Source organism: Cetorhinus maximus, chromosome X, assembly GCF_964194155.1.
Source record: "Cetorhinus maximus chromosome X, sCetMax3.hap1.1, whole genome shotgun sequence".
NCBI lineage: Eukaryota > Metazoa > Chordata > Chondrichthyes > Lamniformes > Cetorhinidae > Cetorhinus > Cetorhinus maximus.
In genome coordinates, this window is record NC_135917.1 from 3,862,788 (window position 1) to 3,884,991 (window position 22,204).

The 22,204-nt window shown below is 39.9% G+C and overlaps 1 protein-coding gene across 2 annotated transcripts in view; it reads left to right on the forward strand.

Moving 5' to 3' along the window:
- The first annotated feature begins 4 nt into the window (after positions 1-4).
- Positions 5-22,204, forward strand: part of spats2 (spermatogenesis associated serine rich 2) — a 111,160-nt gene continuing 88,960 nt past the window's right edge. The window contains exons 1-2 of one of the 2 annotated variants that reach the window (XM_078534570.1): positions 5-92; positions 805-991. In XM_078534570.1, coding sequence (XP_078390696.1) covers positions 967-991 — 25 coding nt within the window. In that variant the 5' untranslated portion in view covers positions 5-92; positions 805-966. Of the gene's footprint in view, positions 93-171; positions 192-804; positions 992-22,204 lie in introns of those variants that run through there. The other variant, XM_078534571.1, reaches the window with a different exon arrangement.

Here is a 22,204-nt window from a genome sequence, read left to right on the forward strand (position 1 = left end):
ACGTGGTGTGAGCGGCGGTGCCCGAGTTGCTGAGAGTTTAGTTGCGAGCCCCAGTCTGAGAAGTGGCAGTGTCGTCGTCTCTCCTGAAAGAGGTTCACCTCTGACCTCTCTCTTTAGAATTCTTATTAAAATAACTGTTTAATACTGCTTCTTTAGCTTAAAGTATTGGAAAGCCACCAGGTGGGAAAGAGGTGGGAGGGAAAATTGCGAGGCGAGTTTCCCAGGAAAGCTCGGGTTAGCTTCTCTCAGGCTGCAAGACCAGGTCCTGTTGAGATCAGGCTGACCACCTGGTTGTTTTAATTAAGTAGAGAGGGGATTGAGAGAAAGAGAGGACAAAGGCTTTATTATTATTATTATTATTACTGGATCGCTCCTGTCTGGAAAATAAAAGCAAGCAACTGAGGCGAAGGAAGCTTGGTCACTGACTGCAAGCTTCATTTGTTGGGGTGGGAGGGAATTGTGAGACAAAAAAAAACCCAAAGTGCTGACTGACTACTGGGCCCCTTTGCAGAAATCGCCCCCACAAAGAAAGGGCTTTTGTGACAGAGAAAGCTCCCCATCCTCGCTCGCTTCCCCCTCCCACCCCCTGCCCGTCGTCGTCGTCGTCGCCGTAGTAATTAGACTCGTCTGTCCAGATTTTTCTTTCAAAAGGCTGTTGCGTGTCTGTTTGGTTCCTTTGTAAATTTTGAGGTCTTATCGCAAGGAAACGGAAGACGGGGCAGTGATCACTAAACCGTGTAAGATTTCTGACAGTCTGCAGTGAACAGGACAAAAATAATCTTATGAATTGTTGTCGATTTGTAGTGATTTCAAGACGAGTCCCAGGGACACTGCTGAGAGGAGACCTTTAACGGAAACTACACCTTCTGCTTGGAGTAGTGAAGAGGGTGATTATTGAGCTCCCATTTATCAAGTCGAACTCGGTTGCTGTGCACCTAAAACTTCCTTTAAAGAAAGAAAACGGAGATGGCTAAAAAGCAAAATCAAAAGGGTGAGTGAAACCAATAAAAGACATGCATTTCTCGAGTACTGATTTGCTTTCCTGTGGCTTTAGTTCCCCAAACTGCAATCATCTTCAACTTGTAGTAGGTTTGCCTCTTAAATTTTAAAGATTTTGTAATAAATCAATTTTTCAAAACAATCTATTGAATGTCGCAGGGTTTTAGTATGATGAAAAGGGCTTCTTTACAACAGAAAAATGAGTTTAGATTATTTCAGAAGTAGAGCTTTTGAATCCTGGGTGTTGTTACCCTATTCAGTGCAGGATTGTTGAGTGAATTCTGACAAACTGATTCCCCAATTTTATAATATGGAAGTGGGAACACATTACAGACAGTGGAATGTAAGGGTGAAATTTGTAGACCAATTAGAGCAACATGCATTGAGTTATAATTATAGTGGATTTTAATCATCCAAAAATAGACTGCAATAATGTTTGCGGTGAGAAGAGAGGCTTTTCTGTCATGTTCAAGGGCAGATTGTCAGCTGTAGTTCCGTTGGTAGTACTCTCACCTTCCAGGTTCAAGTCTCACTCCAGGGTTTGTCCGCAAAAAATCTATGCTGACGCTCCAGTGCAGTACTTAGGGAATGTTGCACTGTTGGTGCTGACATTTTTTGGGTGAGACACTAAATTGAAGCCCCATCTGTCTGCTCAGGCGGATGTAAAAGATCCCATGGCGCTATATTGAAGAACAGCAGGGGAGTTATGATCAGTGTCCTGGCCAATATTTATCCCTCAAGCAACATCTCAAAAACAGATTACCTAGTCATTATCACATTGCTGTTTGTGAGGTTTGCTGTGTGCAAATTGGCTGCCGCATTTCCTATGTTACAACAGTGACTACAGTTCAAAAGTACTTCATTGGCTGGAAAGCACTTTGATATGTCCGGTGGTCATGAAAAGTGCTATTAAAATTTTCTTCTGTTTTCTCAGTCACTATTTTGCTACTCCTAAAAGGAAAAAAGTACTAGCTGTTCTGATTCTGGATAAAGAAAGAGTATTCCACCGAAAAGGGAAAGAGATGGAAAACAATAATCAATATAATATTGATTATTGGCTCAATATAATAATAGAGAAGGAAAAATTAAAGTCCAAAGCAAGAGTTTGTAAATAGAAGATGGCAAATTGAAATGAGCTAGTAAGGGATCTTTGCCTTCCCCTGTAAGGGAAAAATGGCAAACAGAGCTATAGATCAGCAATATATTTAAGCAGGAGATGGAACGTGTGCAAATTGAGTACATTCCAATGAGGGGGAAAAGTGTCCTGAAGGATTGGGTTAAGTGGCTGAATTGGGAGATTAGACCAAATTTGAAACTTTAAAAGAATCATTTAGTTTTAACAGGGCAAAAATAAAAATGAAAGGACAAAGATAAAGAATATGTAAGAAAACTGCAAGCAGGGATTAGAAAAGCTAATAAGTTAGATAAAATTAACAAGAACATGAGCAATAAAACAGTTTTCTGTAAAACAATGGTCAATATAGGGGTCGAAATGCTAAGAATTAGGTGAGGCATTGACAGAGATACTATAGACCTTTATTTAACTTTTCACATGAGAGTTGTATATTGAAACCAGAGGTCATTGAAGTTAATATTCAGTGAGAAATGATGCTAGGTAGAAAAATCATTTGGAACCTGACTGTCTAGAAGTCATTAAATTATTGGTAAACTGCTGGAGACAATCCTAGCTGCCATTGATGGGCCAGGAGTCCCAGAACCCTTGTGCACTTCTTGACCACACAAGCATGTATCAACTCTTTCTCTCTGGGCAGAGTGAGTCCAATTACAGTGGGGGCTGTCAAGTTGAATTTTAACAAAAAAATGAATTAGTGGGTGTGTGACCTGTACTGCTGGAATGATTGTGATGATGTTGAAAATGTAGTTATGCTTCTTCCCTAACCCTTGGAGAAATACAGGGTGCAATTGGGTGTATGAGGCAAAACCCAGAAGTTCCTGTAAAGAGAGAGGCTTAGATTGAAGATGAAGTGCTGCTCCATTTGCTGCCTTGTATCATTGTTACCAGTTATTTCATACATAGTTGGAGCTATGTCTTGATGAAGTTGAAGACTCTGTTATCTGATATTTCAGTGGGTCTTCAAAACTGGCATCTAAACAGTTGAAACTGATGTGAGCCTGAGTAAGCTACAACCACAATGACTGGAGTCAGCAAGTGGCTCCAATCACTTCTGCACTTCATACCAGCATAGGTGACACTCGTCTGGAATATGTGTTCCGAAGAAAATTATAGATTTTGTTTGGGGCTATCTGTTTTTCTTTCCTCTGTCTTCGCTTCTACTTTGGAGGGAAAAGATTGTACTGTTCTATCACTTCCTCCTGTACCATATTCTGTTTTTAATTATTAATTTTAAGTACAACGTTATAGCTTTAAAAGTGAATGGATCTCTAATGGCATAGCTCATGAAGAATCAGAGGTTACATTGTTGCAATGAAAGGGGAATGGTGTACATTGCCACTGAAAGGATGTGGAAAAACTTCAAAATGAGGCACTGAGGGAAGTATTTTTTTGGTTTCTAATAGTTTTGTTTGCATGACGGATACCTCCTACGTGTGACAAAAACATGCGCCAGATGCATGGCACATTTGTCATGGCATTTATCACTGGTTACTGCAAATATACTGTTTGAACTGATGTTCATTTGCCTATTTAGTATTAAATAAAGTTGGCTCTTGGTTTGTAGCCTGAGCCACACTTGTGTATATTATTCTGTCTTCCAAAGTCAGATTGTGTGGTGGCCCATGATATATTCCAATTAGCTGGAGTAAAGAGGCAAGCATTCTGTTCAACATCTGGGTCTTTCTATATTTATCTAACTATTGGACAGGTAAAAGTACACACACAAGAAACATGTCCACTTAGAGGAGTGGTCAGTGATGCTGAACTGAAGAATATTAGTGTAAAAACCTCATGTATGACAGTTAAATAACTAAATCTGCACAACATGCCATAATTATGTTAGCAATCGCCTGAATGGAATTATAGTTTTCCTGCCAGTTGCTGCAGATAATATGCATGCTTAATATTTGATATTTTAATTTAAAAGCTTCGTTTCTAATAATGGCTTCTTGGCTTTAAGTGCTCTTGTTCCTCCGTGTACATTTCCATTGCTGAACAGGAGATGGGGCTTGCAAACAGCAAGCCCCGGTATGCTTTCTGAATGGCCAGGCCTGCTGTCGATCCTAAAAAAAAAACTCTTGCGTGCCCCAGCTCCAAAGTGTGATGGGGTTCACTGACTTGCATTCTGAGAATTGCAAGGCACGGGTTGCCTGTGCAATATAATGCCAACATTCTAGCTTGCTACCTGGTTGAACTTCATTCATCTAACAATAATAGCTCAGTGAAGCTCATGAACATAAGACTCAACTTTCTTAGCTTGGCATGGGCCACTGACAGACATTGTTAGACATTTCAAACATAAATGACTACTAAACTGTTTACAATTTGTGATTTTTTTCTGACATGTATTGGAATACCCTAAGCAGAAGACAATATAATGTCTTATGGCAATGGTTCAAAGATTAAAAACAATAACAAACTGAGTTTAATGTTTTCTTCATTGGCTGTGGGTAAATATATTTGCTCTCCTCACATAACAGTTACATTAATAAATTTATCTGTGTATGTAACAGGCAGTTTCAGAAATGAACCCTTGCATTTAGATACATTGTGTTTCCTGTTAGTTATCTCCTGAGTTCATGGTGCACTTTGCTTTGAAGTTTTTTTAGTACACAAAGAATTCAAGGTTAGCTTTACTTTTAACATTTCAGTGTGACGGATGCTCCATATTTTTTAATATACCAATTGAATAATTATTATTTGCAGATCTGCTGTAGCATTGCTCAACATTGAACTGGGTATTGGGTTTAAGGAACTTCCAGAATAGTTATTCTGCAAATGGACACTCATACTTTTATTCCAACTGAGTTAACCTCACCAAAATATGTGTACCCCTGGTTTTTGTTAACTTGATATTTGCACGGCAAGAATTCTGCAATTAAAAATCACAGCAAATCTATATGAAGTTGATTATCCTCTGACAAACATAAGTAAAAATTAGTCCAGTAATTTCATTTGTAAAGTATTGCAGCTTGTTAGAATAGCAGTTTTCCTGTATAATACATAATTTATGGGCATCTTAAAAAGTTGAAAAACAGCTTGATGATTTTCCAAGGAGTAAATTGTGCAAATTTCAAGTGCTTCTGGAACTGTACACTTTGTAAGCATACTTTAAGCTCTAGGGTCTCTGATATTATAATTATTTTTGCGGTCAGGAAAAATATTGCTTTCTATCTTTAGGCAATAGGTTTGAAGACTGATAAACATGTGGTAATTTATTGTGATTGCCAGCCCTGTTTTCCTCAGTATTTAACATAGTTTATAAATTAGGGTAAACCTGATGAAAAATTTGAACAGAATTGCACTGTGCTAATGACTCTCTTAAAATAAAATAGACACAGTTGCGACATAGCGCTGGGCAAGTTAGTTTGAATATTTTAGATCCTGGCAATAATAAAAGTCAGCTCCCATGGCATTTTAAAAGCACCTGCCAACTTTCAAATATTGTGCAGCCTCTTAGTAAAATCCTTCGAAAAGTTTGGTAAATTGTTTGCAGAAAATGGCTACTGCTGCTTTTCAACTGACTGTGGGTCTCATGGATTTATTAAGTGTGTTCTGTTGGTCATGGCCGCAGAACAGACCCTGGACCATTGGAATTTAGAAATCTTGCCAACAGTCTATTCAAAATCAGCTAATCTGTGTACTTGGGTTGATTTCAGAAGGCAGTCAATAGATCACTTGGTGACTTAGTAAATCATTAATCAGTTTCATTTTTAAGGTACTGAATTTTACTTACCTATTAATAGAATTTTGCTGTACAAAAATAAGAGCTGCTTGTATAAATTGTGAACCAACTGCTTAGGATATTCTTGGCTCTGTTCATTGAGTTTCTGGAAGAATTTCTGCAAGGGAAAGTAGTTTTTTTTAAATGCAGCAAGTTGTTACGGAATGCACACCCTGAAAAGTTGGCGAAAGCAGATTCAATAATTTTTCAAAAGGGAATTGAATATATACTTGGAAAAATTTGTAGGGCTATGGGGAAAGAACAGGGGAGTGCAACTAATTTGACTGCTTCATTTCAATGGAGCAGTAAAGTGAACTACCCTTTCCTTGATGTACTAGTTGAGAAATCTGCCAGGGGATTCTCTACCACTGTCTAACGCAAAAATTAAATCCATTCGTGGGATGTGAGCTTCGCTGGCTGGGCCAGCATTTATTGCCCATCCCTAGTTGCCCTTGAGAAGGTGGTGGTGAGCTGCCTTCTTGAACTGCTGCAGTCCATGATTATCCTGGAAGGGCAAGGTATTTTAAATTTTGAGCAACAGCTAAAGCTAGCTGTTTCACGCTTGTTACGTTCCCAGCTGAGGTTACCTCTGGACAAGGTGGAACCCAGCTTGCTAGATCCTAACTTTTAATTTGTTTGTTTAGATACGTGGAGAGTAGCTACCGAACAGAGTCACAGGAGTCGGCTGATGAACTTTTAACAAAAGAATAAAACACTTATTAAATAAGAGAAGATGAACTATATTACAATACTTCTATATTACAACTGTACCTTTACAGATATATACAGATTTTTAAGGATAACACAAGTTACAAAAGCTATCTTTTACTGTAATGTACACAGTAAGTACCCAGTCCATGTAAACCTATTGTACCCTGTGGTCAGACACACCACATCCTGACCTCGAGTGACAGATGCCACCTCAAACAGATGCTTTGGATCTCTCCTCAACTCCCCCCAGACGCTTGTCACACCATGAGCCAACCAGACTCACTGAATTCCGTCCTACACACAAGTGTTTCCAATCTCCACTCTCCGAGACCTCGTCTTGGAACCTTCTCCCAAACCGACGCTTGCTCTCAGATGCCTTCTGCAAGGATTCACCTCTAGGGTTTCAAACTCTCCTTCCGATGTTCATCTTCCCTGGGTCACCACATGCATTCAAACTGTCTTCCAAGCACTCTCTCTCACTGACTCAGCTGTCAACGGTACACCACTGTTTCACATGCCCATAGCAAAGAGTCACAGACCTTCAACCATCTCTTTGGACTTTCTTGCTTCTTGCAAACTGTTCTCGCTTTAAATCTGCTTTCTGCGGCTTTTGTCTTTTTAAATCTGAAGCTTGGAGCCTTTCTCTCTGCCCCTCACGCTTAACTTCACTTAACGGGAGCTTTTCCAGGTTCCTTTGACTGGAAGGTCATATTTGGACGTTCTCTTCCATTCCCCTGGATTTTTGGGGTTTTCCTTAGCTTGGGACTTGCTATCTGTCCCCTTTTAGGCTGCTTCTGCTTCACAGCTGTCTTCAAACCAACTGAACTCAAAACAGCTTCCAAAACAAACTGCTGTTTTCTTTCTTTTGTATGTGTGTCTGTGGGAAGGACCTGCTTCTCTGGGCCCCTGTTGCTAGGCAATGGTCCAATCCTTCTACCCTTGTACGTTTACTTTCTCTTTAGGGGTCATAAAACTCCTCATTAGAAATGCAAGCACCTTTCTAAAGTGAAACTAAAACTCCATTTGACCTTTCTTAACACACAGATACAGAAATACAAATCAAACTTAAACTTTAAAGCTAAAACTCATTCCTAATGTCCACAAATACCAATATAACTTACTTAAACTATCTCTATTTCCTAACAACGCTGCTATGCAGTAGCAACATGAGTGCTATTCGCCACTAATCAGGATGCTGCCGTCGAGCTAAAAAGACATTTTGCCTATCACACAAATGAGTAATGTGGTATATGAATTTCAGTGCCAGTGTGATGCTAGGTATGTAGGCCATGCGCCCCAAAGATTGGCGAATCATATCAAGCAGCATGTCCCAGCCGCTGTTCGCAATGGGCAGAGTACAGACCGTACCCAACCAGCCCGTGTTTGCAAAACTCAAAACACAGTGTCCAACATTAGATGTGATTCTGCGATTGAGGATTATTTAGCAAATGCTATCTAATGTGCTAAGAATTACGCTAACAACCAATTTAGGATTGTCAGCTGGGCTTGCAGTGTGGTGCATTTGCGTGTACTGGAGGCTACTTATATTAATACAAGGGGCCCTGTTCTTTGCAGACAGAAAGAACAAGTACATTGCACCTGTTTCAGCTAAACAAAATAAATGGCAGCCATTTACTGACTCATTCCTCAAGGCAATACCCTGACCAATCAGGGTGAAGCTGCTTGGTTTAAATTTCAAACAGTGCTTGGCAGTTAACTGTCAGTCACCATCAGTGGTGCTTTCTCCATGGCAACGCCCCCAACCAATCAGCACTTTCTTCACATACAGTATAAATTGTTGGTTTTCCCCCTTATATTGGTATTCTTGCGAGTGTCCTGGTTAGTGAAAAACGAAAAGCTTAGACATGTCTCTTTCAGCAATACTACATTCCGTACTTTAGGAAGATATCTCATTGTTTCTTTTACAATTGGTCTCCATCAAAGGAAGTAGCATTAAGACAAACTTGCCTCCACAGTTCAGTCAACCATATGAGTAAGAAGTGCTCTACAACAAAAGCTGTGTTACATACCCTCCCAGAAAGGGAGACATCAGAGAGTGAGTGGAAAGGTGTTTCTGACTTTGGATATTTTTCAGTTAAAAATCAAAGTTGGTGAAGGCATATTAACCCCTTGTAGATTGTTTTTGGGTCCTGTATAATAGTCTAACGTACTTTTGTTCTGTAAATTAAGTATAGATTCAGTTGTTTTAACTTGATCTAAAAAGGTATAGTATTTGGTATTTTCTGCCTTTCAGATTGACTGGAAAAGATGTGAGAATATTATGTGAATTCAGTGCAGAGCGTGACTGCTAAATAGAATAATTGTCTTGGACTAAGCAACCTAATACAGACACCACCTGATTACTGACATGGCTCATTCATGGATAGTCTGGTATAACCATTAGAACAAAAGTGGTGTTTAAAAAGCTTGAATGTAGCAACTGGGTCTCCTAGTATCTATGGAGCAAGTGCCATTTATACTATGACGTCAGAGACTCTTTTGTTCCTGTGGAGAATTGCCTTACCTTTATTTGACAAATGCTGACCATAACATGTTTAAAGTCAGTGCCCCCTGTGTGGGGAAGCACAGCCCTCATACTAGGCATCCTTGCCTAGTACAACTTTCCTGGGAGGCCTTTGGCTGAGATTTGGCCCTTGACAAAATGTTACTGAGAACACTAAATTCTAGTAACCTATCGCAGTAGCAGGTTTAATCCAGCCTGGCAGCCTGATGTAAGAAAGTACCACAAAGAACCTACTTGTGCCTTAGAGTAACTCTCTTAGTTGTGTCATGGAACAGGGAAAATTGTTTTCTGATTTGCTGTATCTGGTGTCATTTAAATTACATGTGGGACAGGTAGAGTTAGGTTTTACTGGACAAAACAAGTACTGTCTGTCTTTTGCCCCAGGGACAGGTTTTTTTTAAACTTTTTTTCAGGCATTTGGCAGTAATGAAAATTTCAAATAAACAGGACAGTACGGGAACTTTGGCAATTGCGCTATGTTCACTTCCTCAACTTGCTGCATTTGCGATATCAAACCCAGCAATTGCTATCCGAAGAGGACAGGATCAGGCTCCTGTTATATCCCCGTATAAAATAACCAGCCGACACTCGTAATATCTAGGCTCACAATTGGTATTTGGGTGAAACACGTACGCGTATCAGCAGCTGCAGATACAGGAAACAACACCCCATCAAAGAGTTAACATTTTCAGAAGGGAAGAGAAAAATTATACATTCAGAAAAAACTGTATTGTATATGAAGTTACTTGTGCTTAGTAATTCATTCACTTTTTATACGCCAGGACGAAATTCCTGGCATCCTATAAGCATTCTAGGAGATATTTTCATCCAGCATGTTTGTACTGTCGGGTGGCAGCAGTTATGATTCCAAATATAATGTTGCTTCGTCCATCGGCTTTCATGTTCATATTTTGTCATGGAAGCTTTCAGATATGCCTGCCAATAAAATTGTTGTCTTGCTGTGCTTTCCCCATGCCCCCAAGCCAAAGCTCTATTGCAGTTTGTCTAATGGTTCATTTTGCTTGCAGGCACATTTTAAGCTCTCCCACTTGATAGTTAATGTTACTGACTATGGCTATTGGAAATAAAGGAAGATAGTGTTTTTAAACTATACCTGTTGAGTATTTCATGAGATTTGTATTTCATGAGAGTTTGTATTATTTTTATACTTTATATATTTTAGGAGCTTGAAAGAGGTGCACCAATTGAAAATCCCAGAAAATTGCCCCTAATTATCTTGGTTACTCAAGTGTGCCCTAAAGTCCACCAGTGGAACTCAGCGACATCATCTGTGGGTGGGGTGAGGGAGTCACCTTGCACATATATGTTGATACCCAGCTCTGCACTCTACTACGCTCATTTTGTCACCACTGTTCTATCTAATATTGTGTTGTACATGAGTTAGAACATCTTCCAACGTAGTATCTCTAAGACTGAAGCCATGCTGTTCGGCTCCCATCAAAAACTAGATCTCCAAATCCATCCCTTGCTGAACCTAATGTAAATTTTGGTAGCATTGAAATCCCACAGCTAAGCCTGTTACTGCAAGATAGTTGAATTACTTGACAGACTTGCTAATAGCTTCCACAATGCATTACAACTATGCCATTCAAAATGCTCCTTCCATGCATTATTCTGGTGGTGGTATTCCTGCAGACACAGAACAATGCGTAACTGATACATGAATATTCAAAAAATGATTCTCCCTCTGCATGCAGGCAGTTGGCAGAGCACAAACATAGCCATTCAACGGGAGGTGTTGTTGTAGTGGTAACGTCACTGGACTAGTAATCCAGAGGTCCAGGCTAATGCTCTGGGATACTGGTTTAAATCCCACCGTGGCAGCCAGTGAAATTTAAATTCAATCAATAAATATGGAATATAAAGCTAAACTTAGTAATGGTGACCATGACAGCTATCATCGATTGTTGTAAAAACCCATCTGGTTCACTAATGCCCCTTTAGGGAAGGAAATCTGCCATTCTTACCTGGTCTGGCCTACATGTGACTCTAGATCCACAGCAATGTGGTTGATTCTTCAGTACCCTCTGAAATGGCCTAGCAAGCCACTCAGTTCAAGGGCAGTTAGGGATGGGCAAACGCTGGCCTTGCCAGCAACACCCACATCCCCATGAAAGAATAAAGAAAAAATTGCTTAAGAAATTAAATTGAACAAAAAAGTTAAATGAGCATGATTAAAACAGAAAATGCATGACTGCAATCTTATTGGATGGTATTTATCCAGTGAATAATGACATTCATTCATTTGTACTAAACGAATGTTTATCTCGAGTAATGCACTTCTCAAACAGCTTAAGTTGCAATTTGTGAAGTTTGCTAAGTACTGTTTCATTTTTCAAGATGAGACTGGACATCAGCTTCCTCCACCGCAATGATATTTTCTGTCTGTAATTAGTTGCTAATTCGAAGTTACGAAACAACTGCATCGTTTCCTGTACATCAAATGCAAAGTGTCTGTAATCGAGGAAGGTATTTTTAGCACGGTGCTTACCCTTCCCGTCAAGTTGGATTGGTGAATTCTTTGAAACTGCATAATTCTGAATTTGCCAAATTTTAAAGAATATAGATGCAGTGATATCTTGTAAACCAGATATAGTTGCTCCATGCTTTGATAAAGTGAAGGCTGCCGAAACAGGACCCCCACACCCTCCAGCTGAGATAATCATTGCATCCTCCGCGATGAATGCAATCCCTTCTCCTTTTTAAAAGCACCTTTGAGTTTCCCTCCTATGGGAAGAGAGAGATAAACAAATGCAAGGCAAATGAGCCCTTTTGCATTTTCTAACAGATCAAGAATAGTATTGGCAGAGTTAAAAGTTGCTAAATAAAACTTCCAGGTGTCAGCCTTGACTCACTGGTAATACTCAAATCTCTGAGCCAGAAGGTTGTGCATTCAAGTCCCAATCCAAATATTTGAGCAAATAATAATCTAGGCTGACACTTCAGTGCAGCGCTGAGGGAGTGCTTCTAATTGGTGAAGCGTTAAACCAAGGCCCTGTCTATCCTCTCGGTTGGATGTAAAAGGTCCCATGGCATGTTTTTTTTTGAAGAGCCGGGGAATTGACCCTGGTGTCTTGGGTGATATTTACCCCTTAATCAACATCACTAAAGCAGATTATTTGGTCATTATCTCACTGCTGTTTGTTGGACCTTGTGTTGCACAAATTGGCTGCCACGTTTCCTACATTACAGCTGTGACTAGTCTTGCACAATACTTCATTGGTTGTAAAAAGGCATTATATAAATACAAGTCATTTTGTTGTAGAGTAGACAATGATTGAGGTTTTAAAATATTCATATGGACTAGTTTGACAACTACATTATTATGGAGTCTAACACTAGATTTTGTTTTTTCATTGAAAACTGCCTTTTAAAAAAGATAGAAGTAGGAAAGTAATTTTCCACTCCAACAGTGCAGTCCTGTCTGAATTGTGGTAGATGTGGGACACTGTCTCCTTATTGCAGACTAACATTGTTTCCGTGAAGTATGTGTTACTAGGGTCAGACACTGTAGGAGCTGTAATGAGCCCTACACTTGGGAGGTTGTGACGTCAGCAGAAGTGCCATATGTGTATTACTATATTTTATCGTTTTTATTAAACAATATTTTACCAAATGTGCTGAAGAACTTGGCCAAATTATAAATGTCTCTAGGTTAGGTTGAGTTTTGAGCAGTCATGAAATTGAAGGTTTTGATTGATCTCCTGTACAGTAATTTTAGTTGTCACTTTATTACATCTTTGTCGGTTTTGGAAAACCACCTGTGATACATTGCAATGAAATTAAAAATTGAGAACTTATCAGTTTAATTGCTTCAATATTGATTATTTTTTCTAAAACTTTTTTTCTGCTAGAACTCAAATTTACTATTTTTGCCCCTGATTTTCCATGCAGCAGGATCTGGGCAACATTCAGGCTTGGGCTGATAAGTGGCAAGTGACATTCGTGCCACACAAGTGCCAGGCATTGATCATCTCCAACAAGAGAGAATCTAACCATCTACCTTTGACATACAACAGTATTACCATCGCTGAATCCTTCACCATCAACATCCTGGGGGTCACCATTGACCAAAAACTTAACTGGACCAGCCATATAAATACTGTGGCTACAAGAGCAGGTCAGAGGCTGGGAATTCTGCAGCAAGTAACTCACCTGCTGACTCCCCAAAGCCTGTCCACCATCTAAAAGGCACAAGTCAAGAGTGTAATGGAATACGCTATACTTGCCTGGGTGAGTGTAGCTCCAACAACACTTGAGGCACAACACCATTCAGGGCAAAGCAGCCCACTTGATCAGCATCCCATTTGCCAATTTAAGCATTCACTCTCTTCATCACCGGTGCACAGTAGCAGCAGTGTTTACCATCTACAAGATGCACTGCATCTTGGGTAGTTTCTGCGGTGGGTGGAATGGTAATTAAACGTTGGGTGAACCATGCAGAGGAGAAAATTGAAGTGGATTTAAGTGAGCTTAAGAGTAATTGGGTAACCTTCCTTTGGTCAAATTCTTCCCAAAGGTTTTTGTGGCAGGACTGTGGCACATGATTGTGGCACTGAAATAGGAAAGAGACTGAAATGGCAACCTCTTGTGCATGAGGCGCAGGTACGCACATGGCCCAAAATAGGTGACAGTCTCTACTGTAGCATATTAAATTAGTGTGGCCAATAGGATTGGATTAGAATTGTCTAAATGAAGAAAATTTAAATGAGATGAATGTTTTCCTTCTCCCTTATACTTGCCTGAAACATGGACTTCTTTTTTGAAGTGTGTTCTCGTATAATAAGTGTTTGAATGGTTCCCTCAGCGTGTTTTCCAGTCCTTGGTTTTTCTTTTCACTGGCCCTTTATGGAATTTGTGGAAAGTGGTGTGAGCTGTTTCCTGTGATGAGTGCAATTGTGTGCTTCTTCCTGTGGTTCCCTGTAATTAATCCTGCCACTTGTTGCTGCAAATTAATTTGTCTTTCAGCAGTGGCTGCTGTGTATTTTTATATAACAAAAACTGATCTGTGTGACTGATTCATCTCGTGTCTGTCATCGTCAACCTGTAACTATAAGGTGGGATAGCAACTGATGCTCACCGTCTTGGCTCGTACATTAATGGTAATTGGGCAAGATACCAGAGGGCTGCTAAAACAGCAAGGTGTCGAGAAAGAGAGGCTCAAACAGCGAGACTTCGGGGCAAAGAGGCTCAAACAGCTATCCTCCAGGAGCCAGTCAGAGCCCATTTTTCAGAATGAAAAATTGAGAGGTGACACCACAGGGAGGCAGGTAGATGATTAGTTGGCGAGTATTTTCTATTTATCTTATCTAAACTAGGGAATTTCAATTGAGATAAGTGGAACATTAATTGAAATTATAAGAATATAAGCACAAGCATGACTTAAGTCATTAATTAATTTCTTAACTAAATTTTAGTTAATTAAAACACAGTAAAGATGGGGCAGGTGATGTGTTGCAGCTGCAGTATGTGGGAGCTGGAGGACACCAGTGTGATCCAAGGCAAACCTCTGGCTCAGAGTTAATGAGTTGAGCCAGAGCCTCAGACACTGCAATGCATCAGGAAAGGGGAAAGTTACCTGGACACTTTGTTTCAGAAGGCAGTCATACACTTTAGCTAGGGTCTTCTGATTTGCCCTGTGGTCAGGGACAGGAACGTGTGACTGTGAGTGAAGCAGGTATGGGCATCGAGAAGGTAGAAATGGAGGAGCCTCAGCATTTGCAGTTGTCCAACAGATTTGAGGTTCTTGCAGCTTGTATGGATGAGCAAACTGACCATGGCACCATGGTACAGGAAACCATTCAAGTGGGGGGAGTAAATAGTAGGTAGTAGGGGATGGTATAGTCAGGGGGATAGATACAGTTCTCTAGTCCAGAGTGAGAATCCAGAAGGCTGGTCCCTGTCTGTTGCCAGGTTTTGAGACACCTTCTCAGGGCTGGAGAGGAATTTGCAGTGGGAGGGGGAGGATCCAGTTGTTGTGGTCCACGTAAGTACCAACAACGTGGATAAGACTAGGAAAGAGGTTCTGCTTATGGACCATGCGTAGCTAGGAGCTAAATTAAGGAGCAGAACCTCAAGGGTAATAATCTCTGGATTATTACCTGAGCTACGAGCAAATTGGTGTAAGGTAAATAAGATTAGGGAGTTGAATGCATGCCTCAAAAGATTGATGTGGGAGAAATGGGTTTCCATTCATGAGGCACTGGCACCAATACTGGGTAAAGTGGGAGCTGTACTGCTAGGATGGTCTTCACCTGAACCGTGCTGGGACTGAGTGTACAAACTTAAGAGTGCGCCAGCAGTTGAGGCCAGAGTTTACAAAAAAAAAGTACAGAACTGAAGGCCCTGTATCTGAATGTGCATAGCATTTGTAACACAGCAGATGAATTATCAGCTCAAATAGAAATAAATATGTATGACCTGATATGCATTACAGAGATGTGGCTGTAAGATGACCAAGACTGGGACCTGAATATTCAAGGGTACTTAACATTTCAGAAGGACAGCAAGTTAGGAAAAGGTGGTGGGGTAGCTTTTGTTAATTAAGGATCACATTAGTACAATAGTGAGAAATGACCTTAGTTCTAAAGATCAAGATGTAGAATCAGTTTGGGTAGAAATAAGAAATAGCAAAGGTCAGAAGTCACTTGTGGGAGTAGTTTATCGGCCCCTTAAAAGTAACTACACTGCAGGATGGAGCATACAGGAATAAATCAAGGGGGCTAGTAAAAAAGGCATGGCAATAATCATGGTGATTTTAATGTACATTGGACAAATCAGATTGGCAGTGGTAGCCTGGAAGATGAGTTCATGAGGTGTTTTCGGGACAATTTCTTAGAGCAGCACATTCTAGAGCCGACCAGAGAGCAAGCTATTCTAGACCTGGTAATGTGCAATGAAACAGGATTAATTAATGACTTCATAGCGAAGGAGCTTCTCGGTAACAGTGATCATAACATGATTGAATTTTGCATTCAGTTTGAGGGAGAGAAGTGTAGATCTAAGACTAGTATTTTAAACTTAAAGGCAATTAAGGAGTAGGTCAGTAGAGGTGCAGTGGCAGACATTTAAGGAGATATTTCATAACACTCAGCAAACATACATTCCAGTGAGAAAAAAAGACCCTAGGAGAAGAGTACACCATTCGTGGCTAACTAAGGAAGTTAAAGATAGTATCAAATTCAAAGAAAAAGTGTAGACTTTTGTGAAGATTAGTGGTAGGTCAGAATATTGGACAGAATTTAAAAACCAGCAAAAAAACGACTTCAAAAAAAGAGAGAGAAATTAGAGTATGAGAGAACGCTAGCTAAAAATACAAAAAGAAATGGTAAGAGCTTCTACAAGTATTTAAAAAGGAAAAGAATAACTAAAGTGAATGTTGTCCTCCAGAGAGTGAGCCTGTGGAATTAGTAATGGGAAATGGCAAATGGCGGAAGCATTGAATAGATATTTTGCCTGTTTTCACTGTAGATGACACAAATAACATTCCAGAAATACTTGTAAATATAGAGATGAAAGGGAGAGGGGAATTTAGAATGAGTACAAACATCAGGGATGGGGTACTGAGAAAACTATTAGAATTAAAGGCTGACAAGCCCTCAGGACCTGATGGACTTCATCCTAGGGTCTTAAAAGAAATGGCTGCAAAGATAGTAGGTGCTTTGGTTTTAATCTTTCAAAATTCCCTAGATTCTGGAAAGATCCCATCAGATTGAAAAATAGCAAATGTAACTCCTCTATTCAAGAAAGGAGGGAGTCAGAAAGCAGGAAACTACAGGCCAGTTAGCCTAACATCTCTCAAAAGAAAAATGCTAGAATCTATTATTAAGGAGGTTATAGCAGGGCACTTAGAAAATCTTAATGCAATAGGCAGAGTCAACATGGTTTTGTGAAAGGCAAATCATGTTTGACTAATGAGGAAGTAACAAGCAACGTGGATAAAGAAGAACATGTAGATGTGGTGTACTAGAATTTCCAAAAGACATTTGATAAGATGCCACATCAAAGATTACTACACAAAATAAGAGCTCATGGTGTATGTGGTAACATAATAGCATGGATAGAAGATTGGTTAGCTAACAGGAAGCAGGGAGTAGGGATAAATAGGTAATTTTCACATTGGCAAGCTGTAACTAGTGGAGTGCTACAGAGATCAGTGCTGTTGACACAACTATTTACAATCTTTCTCAATGACTTTTTGAAGGGACCGAAAGTATGGTTGCTAAATTTGCTGATGACATAAAGATAGGTAGGAGAGTAAGTTGCAACGAGGACATAAGGAGTCTGCAAAGGGATATAGATAGGTTAAGTGAGTGGGCAAAAAATTTGGCAGATGGAGTATAATGTGGGAAAATATGAACTTGTCCACTTTGGCACTTATTCACTGAGTTTAGAAGATTGAGGGGTGATCCTGTTGAAACATATAATATTCCGAGGGAACTTGATGGGGCAGATACCAAGAGGATGTTTTCCCTATGGGACAAACTAAAGCTAGGGGACACAGTTTCAAAATAAGGGCTTCTCCCATTTGAGACAGAGATGAGGAGAATGTTTGTTTTTCTGAGGGTTGTTGGTCTGTAGAATTCTGTTCCCCAGAGAGCAGTGGAGGCAGTCATTGAATGATTTTAAGGCCGAGTTAGATTTTTGATTGACAAGGGAGTCTAAGGGTATGGGGCAGGCAGGAAAGTGCAGTTGAGACCACAATCAGAGCAGCCATGATCTTATCAAATGGTAGAGCAGGCTCGAGGGGCAAATTGGACTATTCTTGCTCCTAATTTGTATGTATGTATAAATCAGATCCTGATTTTTTTTAAACAGCCTCTTCAGAAGAGGAAATGGGTCACAAAAATTGGGAAATTTACGATTTGAAGAGATTTGAGGAAGGTGCTTTCAATCTTGAATATTCCCCTTGGCCTTTTATTTATCTCCTGATGACCAAAGAGAAGACTCTTTGGTTTAGTTGTTAAACAGCTTGCTGTTAGGGCTCTGCTGGAAAAGGTCAGATCGATCCTCTAGATAGAGAACCCTATCTCCAACTGGCTATCATTGAATTTAGCAAGAATCCACATCTATGCTGTGAGATTCTGATACTCGAAACTAAAAAGGCTTTAAAGCCTGAGATTTGTCTCCTTGCTGAATTTGTTGACAATCGACTGCAGATGAGATCACCAGATAAATTGTCCAAATGGGACTTTTCCAACAAGGAAGTTTGATAGCCTAAACTTTTTTCTGTAGAAAAGTGGTAGACATTTTAACATATTGTTTTTTTCCTGATCTTTCTGGAGAAGCACTTCAGATTGAAAGTTCTATCCTTCCTCCCAGAGTATTCTTTCTTGAAAATGTATAGTTCTTCAAAACCCAGCTGAGTATCTGTATCAGCAGACAGCAGGTTTGTTACTGCAATTACACTCTCTGTTACACCAAGGTGACTATTTGATTTTTCTTGTTTTCAAGCATTTAGACTATAAATGTTAACTTTGTGTTTGTAGGCCTTAAATAGCTTTCTATGCTTCAAGGCATAGAAATTACAGTTCAAATTCTGGGTTGTTGAAAGGTAGCAAATGCTTCCTGTCCTGATTACTACTTAGCCACACTTAATTCTAACCTGGATTTTATTACTCCTAAATGTGTTGATACTGTTGGAATTTATACTAGAGATTACACCACATCTGAGGCCCTAATTATCTAACTTGGGGCAAAACGTTTGTCTTAAAATGCTTAGTGTTTTGAAATGCAGGTGATATCACCTTTTCATGGTACTAGCTTCTAGAAAGAAAGTCTTTCTGTTGCGAAACCTATTAAATTATCCATCAGGGTTGTACTTTTCAAATAACTAGGGCTGTAGAGAGGTCTTTAACCTAAATAGAGTGGGGGGGGGGTGATGGTGGTTCTGGAGAGGGGTTAAGCAGACTTACAAAGCAAAAGGATATGTTGGCATTGCAGGGCAGCTATTTAGGTAATGATACCCACAGTGTGACAGGAAGGGACAGAGTGCATAAACATAAAAAACAGCAGGAAATAGGGTCGAAGGGGGAAAAAATGGTAAAAAGGCAAAATTAATGGCTCTTTACTTAAATGCACGTAGTATTCAGAACAAAATAAATGAATTAACAGCACAAATAGAGGTCAGTGGGTATGATCTTATAACCATTACGGCGACATGGTTACAAGGAGATCAAAGCTGGGAACTAAGTATTCAGGGGTATGTGACTTTTCGAAAGGACAGGCAGGAAGGAAAGAGTGGTAGGGTAACTTTGTTAGTATGAGATGAAATAAATATGGTAGCAAGAAATGATCTTGGATCAGAAGATGTAGAATCCATATGAGCGAAGGTAAGAAATAACATGGGGAAAAAGACGCTGGTGTGAGTTATCTACAGGCCCCCTAGTGGTAGCTATGCTGTAGGACACAGAATAAATCAGGAGATAACGAGGGCATGTAACAAAGGCAGTATATTAATCATGGGTGATTTTAATCTTCATGTAGATTGGGAAAATCAAATTGGTAGAGGTAGCCATGAGCAAGAATGCATAGTGTATTCGGGATTGTTTCCTAGAACAATATGTTGTGGATCCAACCAGGGATCAGGCAATTTTTGGATCTGGTAGCGTGCAATGAGGCAGGTTTAATAAATGATCTCAGAGTAAAAGATCCCCTAGGAAACAGTGGCCATAACATGGTAGAATTTAGCATTCAGTTTGAGAGTGAGAAACTTAGTTCGAAAACAACTGTGCTAAACTTATAAGGGTAATTACAAAGGAATGAGGGCAGAGTTGGCTGGAGTGGATTGGGGAAGGAGTTTAGCAGAAAAGACAGTTGATGAACAATGGCAGATGTTTAAGAAAATCGTTCATGACTTGCAAAGAAGATATATCCCAGTGAGGAAGAATGGTTGTAGGAAAGGGATAAACCAACCATGGTTAACTAAGGAAGTTAAGGATAATATCAAAGTGAAAGAAAAACATATAATGTGGCAAAGAGTAGTGGTAAGCCAGAGGTTTGGGAAAGTTTTAAAAACCACCAAAAGATGACCACAAAAATAATAAAGAGGGAGAAAATAAACTTTGAGGGTAAACTAGCAAGTAATATAAAAATGGACAGTAAGAGCTTCTTTAAATATATAAAAAGGAAGAGAGAGGCCAAAGTGAACGTAGGTCTCTTGGAGAATGAGGCTGGAGAAATAATAATGGGGAACCAGGAAATGGCAGAGGAGTTGAATAAATACTTCGCAACAGTCTTCACGGTAGAAGACACTAATAGCATTCCAAAAATACTAAATAATCAAGGGGCAAAAAGTGGGGAGAAAATAAATACAATAATTATCACTAGAGAAAAAGAACTAGAGAATCTAATGGGGATAAAAGCCGATAAGTCCCCTGGACCTGATGGGTTGCGTCCTAGGATATTAAATGAAGTAGCTGCAGGAATCTTTGGATTCTAGAGAAGCCCCAGAGGATTGGAAAACTGCCAATGTAACACCCTTATTCAAAAAGGAAGGGAGGCAAAAAACAGGTAACTATAGGCCGGTTAGCTTAACATCTGTCATTGGGAAAATGTTAAAGAGCCTATTATAAAGGATGTAATAGCAGAGCATTTAGAAATGCATAATATAATCAAGCAGAATCAGCATGGCTTCATGAAGAGGAAATCATGCCTGACAAATTTATTAGAATTCTTTGAGGAGGTAGCAAGCAGGATAGATAGAGGGGAACCAGCAGATGGAACAAAAGGCTTTTGATAATTCACCGCACATAAGGCTATTTAATAAGATAAGAGCCCATGGTGTTGGGGGTAGTATATTAGCATGGATAGAGGATTGACTAACCAGTAGAAGACAGAGTTGGGATAAGGGGGGCATTTTCAGGATGGCGACCTGTAACTAGTGGAGTGCCACAGGGGTCAGTGCTGGGGTCACAATTAATTACAATATATATTAATGACTTGGATGAGGGAAATGAATGTACTATGGCCAAGTTTGTGGATGACACAAAAATAGGTGGGAAGGCAACTGGTGAGGATGACAGAGAGTCTACTGAGGGATGTAGACAGGTTAAGTGAGTGGGCAGAAACGTGGCAGATGGAATATAATGTGGGAAAATGAGAGGTTATGCACTTTGGCAGGAAGAATGGAGGAGCTGAATATTACTTAAATGGAGAAAGACTGAAGAAAGCTGCAGCACAGAGGGATTTGGGAGTCCTCATGCATGAATCACAAAAAGCTAACATACAAGTTCAGCAGGTAATAGGGAAGGCAAATGGAATGTTGGCCTTTATTTCAAAGGGAATGGAGTATAAAAATAGGGAAGTCTTGCTAAAACTATACAAGGCCCTAGTTAGACCACACCTAGAATACTGTGTACAGTCCCCTAGCATTGGAGGCAGTCCAGAGAAGGTTCACTCGGTTGATCCCAGGGTTGGAGGGATTTCCTTATGAAGGGAGGTTGAATAGGTTGGTCCTGTACTCATTGGAGTTTAGAAGAATGAGAGGCGACCTTATTGAAACATATGAAATTCTTAGGGGGCTTGACAGGGTAGATGTTGAGGTGGTGTCCCTTTGTGGGAGAGTCTGGGACCAGAGGGCAAAATATCAGAGTAAGGGGGTGCCCATTTAAAACAGATGAGGAGGGTCTCTTCTCTCAGGGGATGGTCAATCTGTGCAATTCTTTACCACAGAGGGCTGTAGAGGCTGGGTTATTAAGTATATTCAAGGCTGAGATAGACAGATTTTTAATCAGTAAGGGAATCAAGGGTTATGGGGAAAAGGCAGGAAAGTGGAGTTGAGGATTATCAGATCAGCCATGATCTCATTGAATGGCGGAGCGGACTCATTGGGCCGAATGGTCTACTTCTGCTCCTACGTCTTATGGTCTTAAATTTGAAGGGTAACCCATTTCAATGTTAAATCAAAATGTGGTGCATGTCTAGCTGCTTATTTTTAGTTCCTATAAATGATGGTTTTTGGTGTTGTGTAATTAAACACTACTGTGACTCAGTTTTAATTCTACAAAAATTAGAATTGGTGTATTTTGGCATTAAAATGGAGCAGCCATGCTTTTGCATCTGCAGACTCAACTATTTTAATGCTCTCCTA